The sequence below is a fragment of the Carassius carassius genome, chromosome 11 (assembly GCF_963082965.1).
Source record: "Carassius carassius chromosome 11, fCarCar2.1, whole genome shotgun sequence".
NCBI classification, from domain to species: Eukaryota; Metazoa; Chordata; class Actinopteri; order Cypriniformes; family Cyprinidae; genus Carassius; species Carassius carassius.
Window position 1 is genome coordinate 16,868,844 of NC_081765.1, and position 6,948 is coordinate 16,875,791.

The following is a 6,948-nucleotide window of genomic DNA, read 5'->3' on the forward strand; positions in this document are numbered from 1 at the left end:
TTTGGCAGCAGAGGAACAGATTTCTGGAATTTTTGTTTTCCCAATATTATTTAAAAAAAAGCTTTTTCTCCTTTCACAAAGGTTACACAAGGTTTTTTTTATTATTTTTCTAGAAAAACAAATTTGCCACTTAGACTTTTATTTGTAAAGCACCCATCATTATTAACCATGGATTCAAGCAACTGTTTTGCCTTCAGCAAAAGATGTTCTGTACGATGTCATGTGGTTTTCAGACCACGTAATCATGACAAACCTGTGAGAAAAAGGACTTTATCGCTTCTCTGAACTATTCTTTCTTTTGACTAAAAATTGCAAATGACTGTTCTGAACAGTTTTGAATTTGGTTTACTGAAGCAACAACCAGATGTAATGAAACCCCGAAATGATGTAAAGTTAATATTTACTCATTCAGGACTGAGTTAAGAGCCACTTATTCATTGACATGAGATGTTGCTGCTAATGTATTCCTACATTACTGCCAAATATTCCGTATCCTTCAGCTTTTTTTTTTTATCTGTGTTTGTGCATCTTACCCTCTTTTAACCCTTCACCAGGGACCAAATCTTTTCCCAAAATGTTATTGATAAATACAAAGGGTTTCTTTAAAAATTTTATTATGTTGTGTATATATATATGTACATGGTGACATTGAAAATGTTATTTAAAAGAATGTTTTGGTGGAAAGCCTTTTTGTATGTATTTGAATAAAGTCTATTTTACACTGTATATACTCATGTAAATAAATTAAATTTTTCTGTCATTTTCTCAGTGGCACAATGTCATTAAAATTATTGCAAATCTTCCCATGTTCATTGTTTTCCATTCACTTAAACCCATTATTTTGCAGGGGTTAAGATGTGAAAAGTGACTCTCTATATGATATATATATATATATATATATATATATATATATATATATATATTGCTAACGACTGAACTTAAGAGAGTTCACCCAAAATTTTTAATTTCTATCATTAATTTTAATGTCATGTCATTCCAACTTTGGAACCTAAATTAAGATATTTTTGATGAAATCAACAATTTCTTCTCTGCCATGTGAGTCTTTGCCACGTGTTCAGGAGAGTACCACGACACGAGCGCTGGATGTTCTACGTCAGAACATCAGCAGCACCACACGCATGTGTGTACTAAACAAGATTCTTAATTCTGAGCTCCATGAAATCACTAACTGATGGTAACCAAACATTTCCATCAGAATTGAGAACATTTATTAAGGGCAGAGGGGGAAAATGACAACAGACGCTTTGAAGTGCAAAAACCTTGATGTAATAAAATTTTATTTACAGATATGTACAAAAGTCTTGTCCCTCTTCCTGAAGCATCAGTGGACCCTCCTAACGGTCCTCCGATATCCCTCTGACCCCCCCACCCATGAGGGAGGAGGGGTGCGTTAAGTTGGCAAAATAATGCAGATGTGTCCTGTGTGTGTGTATCATTTGAAGCAGTTGTGATTGCATGTATCATCTCAAGACATCTCGGCTGGATTCAGAACTCGACCTATAAACAGCAATGAACCTGTGGAATAAAAACCTACACATTAAACTGACTCTGTCACACAACAGATGTCATGCAGATCTGTATGCTTTCATGTACATTATTAACATAGTTTGTAATTACTTTATTAGGGAGATTTCTGCTCAATTCCTTAAATGCAATTTCCCTCTCTCCCTTGAGGTACACAAACATTTGCATTCTTTTTTTTTTAAATTCATACTTTTATTCAGCAAGGATTTATTAAATTAGACCTTCATAATGCTATTCATAATGTAACAAAATATTTTTTTCACATAAATTTGACCTTTTTTCAAATTTCTTTTGAACTTTATCAAAGAATAATGAAATAAATTATGATTTAAACAAAATCAGCAAATTAGCACATTCAGATGTTTTCTGAAGGATAATGTGACACTGAAGAGCAGAGTAATGGCTGCTTCGCCAGCACAGAGATAAATTACATTTTAAAACATATCAAGATAGAAAATCGTTTTAAATGAACCTTTTAAATAGTAATAATATTTGACAATATCCCTGTTTTGACTGTGGTTCTAAGAGACTTTTGTCGAAAGCATTAAAGAATCTTACTAACCTAAAATGTTTGGACTGTATAGGCTATGTACAATTAAATGTGTCTGTGTAGGGTAATTTCAAGAATGCATGTTATCAATTATACTAATTTAAACAATTATAGTTCTAGTGTTTACCTGTACTGATCTGTCGTAAGATAAAGAGAAATGGCCGATCTGCTTTAAAAACTGCTGAGCGCGATCTTTTCAATAGCACCATTGCTAAAAAGAAAGATAGAGGAAGAAAGCTCAGTCATTATTTCCCAGACACACACACTGCAACATTTCTCTTATTTTCAACTTCCACATGATTTTTTCAGCTAGCAAAACATGACATATACCTGTAGCTGAAGCTGCTTTAGTCCCTTCCTCTGTCACTTCTATTCTTGCCTCATGGAAAGCCTCTGATACAAAAAGCCCTTCCCCATCTGTCAACATATCAAACAGAAGGCTTAAACTTCACCGAGTGAATCATTTATTTAACTGATGGGATGTGTGATTATTTCTCAGCATCTATGACTGGTATAAACTGTTTCGGGTTTAACTTTCCTACCTGAGATGCCTCTAAGATCAGCAGCTGAGGGACTGAAGACGTCAGAGATACCGAGAGACTGTAAAACAGGCTTCAAATTGAACCTGCTCTGCATCTTAAACCTAAAATACATGTATAAATACTATTCATTTTAAATTCCGTTTGCATATAATAATATTTCACAAGTAATGCTGTTACCTGGGCAGAAATATATCTATCTTAGTGCGTCTTAATCCAGTATCCCACAGTCCCACAGCACGGGCAGTGAGCTGCTTTTCCAGCTGGGACAGAGGGGTTTTTCGGTCACTAGGTAAGGCCACCAGTAGCCTGAGTGAGCGATCCAGGTAGGGAAGCTCCAACACTGTGTACGCATGCTTTGAAGGCAGGCGGAAATGCCCTAAGACAGGTGGACAGGTAATATATACTTTTTAAACCTCCACTATGCTCTTAGCAGAACAAATAGGCTTCCATCTTGTTCCTCCCCTTACCATTATTGACTTCGGTTGACTGGTACATCATCGGGACTTTGACTGTTCTGCCGTCTGAGAGGCTGAAGGGCAAGTTTTGAGTGTCAGTGAAGAGGAATTGTTTCTGCCAGGCACCTTGAAATACCACTGTGCTCAGAAGAGCCATGTGCAGTAAACTGTGGCTGGAGGCCTCTTCCTGGGCCTCACTGGACTGAAGCTGCTCTTCTCTTGTCTGGAGATGCTCATCAGCTTTAGAAATAAATCGTACACTTAATTGTACACTACAGTAATATATCTTTCCAGGCAATATATCTGACTTGTAACTATACGAGTTTCATGTGTTTTATCATGATAAAACAATTTAAATGGACTGAAAAATATTTGGTGTAGAAACAATTTTCACAAAAAGGATTAAAAAAAAAAAATTGCATGTGACATAAAAATAACATTTTGAATTAGGAAGAATGAAACTGTATTTTCTCGTTAAAAAAAAAAAAAAAAAATATATATATATATATATATACATATATATACAGGTACTTGTTCATTTAAAACTTTTTTTTTGTGGAAATCAATATTAATTTTAAATCATGTATATTTACATATTTGCCAGTCATAACTCTATTTCAATTCAAAACAATATTATTTAGATAATATATTTACATAATTAGTCAATTATATTTAAATTCGAATCAGTATTTACTCTAACATAAAATAAATATACAAAGTTATATTTTAAATTCATAAATTCGAATCAATGTTTAATTTGACATATGCTAACATAATTATATTTTAAACTCACACTTATATTTTAGTTTAAATCAATATCTAATTTGGCACAAAACAGATTTACATAATTGTATTTTAAAGACAAAATTATATTTCAGTTTGAATCAATATTTAATTCATAATCATACAATTTTATTTGTCATCTTTTTAAATTTTAATCGATATAACATTTTTACATAGTATATATTTACAAAATTGTTTTAAATTCATCCTTAAATTTAAATTAAAATCAACATTTATTTTTACATAATTATATTTTAAAGTCATAATCATATGTAAATTCAAATCAGTATTTAATTTTACATTGTATGTACAATATGTACATAATTAACATTATAAAAATGTATGTTTATGTATATTTATGTGTATATTTGTAGACCATATCCATCACTTAAAATGACATCGTTGACTATCTAAATCTAAATGATAAATATCTAGTGGTTTTAGAGAAAGTCAATACAAGCTCACCTTTACTCTGGGAACTTGTCCATTGCTGTAGCCGACTACGAGTGTGGTTTGGATTACTGAAGTTTACACTTAGTAGACTACTGTTACCCCATTCCAAGGCATGCTGGGTAAATTCTGGCAGGAGTTTCACACCGCTCTGGACAAATAAGGCATTGGCAAGCAGAAGCCGCACCCCCTCGCTGGATTTATCCAGGTCTCCTTGTGGCCGAGACAGAATGTCCTGCACTCGAGCATCTGCGAGGAGACCATTGTACTATGATTTGTATCATCATAACCGTAATGTTAACTTTTCAAGCACTGGACAGTGACAGGTAGGCATGTTCTCAGACATGGCTATTAAGGACAACAACATACAGGTGTGTCACTAGTTTCCTCTTACCGTTCATGTCATATCCCAGAGTTCCCTCAAGTTGTGCTAGAGTGTTTCCCCTGGCTCCGAGCTGCAGAAGACCCAGACACAACGAGACACTGGCTGGAGACACGATCAGGTTGGAGTTGTTCTCCGTCTCTGTGAGTGTTTGGTAGAGGCTGACGCCAAACTGTGTGTGTAGATCATTGAGGCTGTTGCCCAAGCTACTGTTGCCATGACAGCGCTCCAGCAGCCACAGACAGATGAACACGGAGGTCACAGACAGCTGATGCATGATCAACAAATCAAAATCTGCAAACACTAAATTATTAGGAAAGCTTCTTCTAGAACAGCTCAAAAATCAACTTTCACTTAAAAAGTTTGAATCTCTCTCTCTCTCTTGGTTAAAGTTCATTTTTAAGATTAGCATCTTAATTGCACTGATGCATAGCTGCAATTCTGAATGAATGTAAAAAAATTAAAGTATAATTTTCCACAATATTTAAATTCTGTCATCATTTACTCACCCTCATGTCTTTCCAAATCACTCCTGTATGACTTTCTTTCTTCTGTGGAACACAAAAGAAGATATTTTGAAGCATGTTTGTAACCAAATAGTTGTTGTGTCCATTGATTTCCATTGTGTGTATAAAAAAAAAAAAAAAAAAAACATTGAGACAATTATCAAAATATCTTCTTTTATGTTTATCAGATGTCATGTTTGAAACAATGATGACAGAATTTTGGGGTGAACTATGCCACAGCATCCATATATCCACCTTTGCAATTATTTACACACTGTAAATCACATTTAAAATGTTAACACAAAAAAATTTAACTTCTGAACAGAAATCCTTACTACATTTATATATTGTTATTGAACACAATATATGCATTTAATTAAAATATAAAGTATAATAATAATAATAAAAAATGAATCATGAATCATAAAAATGTATGACTGAACTCCAATATTTAAGAGCTTCTGACCTGTGGCTCGTCCTCTGGATTCCTCGAGTGTCCTCTGCTCCTGATGTTCAGCTCCACTGTCACTGACACTCACGCGCTCGCCCTGATCCTCCACGCCAGGACAACTGACTGAAAGAGTTGTCGATCATGAGACCTTGTTTAAAGGGAGAGCTTCGTGTTCGTGGTCCCCGGCGGCGATGTCCGTACCACTCGGTCAGAATTCCTGCCTCCCGCCCGGCACTATAAGGAGCCAGGCAGAGGGAGGCATGCGCTCGAGCAGCAAATCCGCACTCCGCAAGTGCAGCCCCCCCCCCCCCCCCCCCCCACATACTGTGTTAGAGAGAGGAAGTCATTACACAAGCAGCTTGTTCTTGTGATAGAGCGAGCAAATGCCATCCCAGCTATAACACAGGGCAACATGCTGCATCAGCATTTCTGCATGAGATGCCATTTAATAATTAATATTCCCATGTGATCAAAGCCAAGGTGTGAACTTTACCAAACTGTTAACATCCGCATGTGCTTATTCAAATGCCTAGCCAACTCTTTTTGCAATTTTAAAATATTCCCATTTATTTCTGGGTTGTTTCAGACAACAAAATGTCCAAGACATGCCACTACCTTCAAAGGTTTTTTGATCGATTGGTTGATTGATTGAATAAATAAATGAATTAAGGCAAATATTTAGTCTTCGGTGTCACAAGATCCTACGGAAATTATTCTAAAATATTGATTTAGTACTCAATATTTTTATTTGTTATTATTATAATCACAGTTGATGGATGTGCTACTTAATATTTTTAAAGGGAAACCAGGATTCTTTTCACACTGTCAAAGTCAGATCTTCATCGTAATTGAAGTTTCCGTAAATGACCCTAATGGATTGAAGAAAGATTTTTTCCCATGGTAAACGGCAAGCGGGAAATGATCAGTAAGCATCAGGTATTTGGATCGTGCCCATCAGATGGCATGTTAATTAGTAGAACCAACTTGGCAGCAGTCAGTGGAGAAGACAGATTTTTTAATTCCAATTTTCCGTCCATGGCATTTAAATTTTTAAGATGGGAAATGATGATGGGAAAGTCACGGTCACTTGAGCAAGGACAACGAACCCAAAGGAATGCCGCCCAAAATAAACAACTCTTTCATTTTGAGTTCAGATATTTAAAAGTTGGTATAAACATACTTAGAATACTGAAGGTTTTCTTAATGGGTCAAATGTTGATGGACTAAAACATTAAAAGATTTGGACACGATTTAGTCCCCGTTACAATTGGACAGTTCTAAGTG

General features: G+C 35.2%; 1 protein-coding gene across 1 annotated transcript; it reads right to left on the bottom strand.

The window, feature by feature from the left end:
• Positions 1–1,456: 1,456 nt before the first annotated feature.
• Positions 1,457–4,984, bottom strand: LOC132152436 (probable serpin E3). Its single transcript, XM_059561202.1, has 6 exons — positions 4,720–4,984; positions 4,341–4,574; positions 3,105–3,332; positions 2,815–3,013; positions 2,638–2,695; positions 1,457–1,536 (listed from the first exon to the last, which is right to left on the bottom strand). The coding sequence occupies exons 1-6, from the start codon at positions 4,982–4,984 to the stop codon at positions 1,519–1,521; spliced, it is 1,002 nt and encodes a 333-aa protein (XP_059417185.1). The 3' UTR covers positions 1,457–1,518.
• Between the last annotated feature and the right edge of the window lie 1,964 nt (positions 4,985–6,948).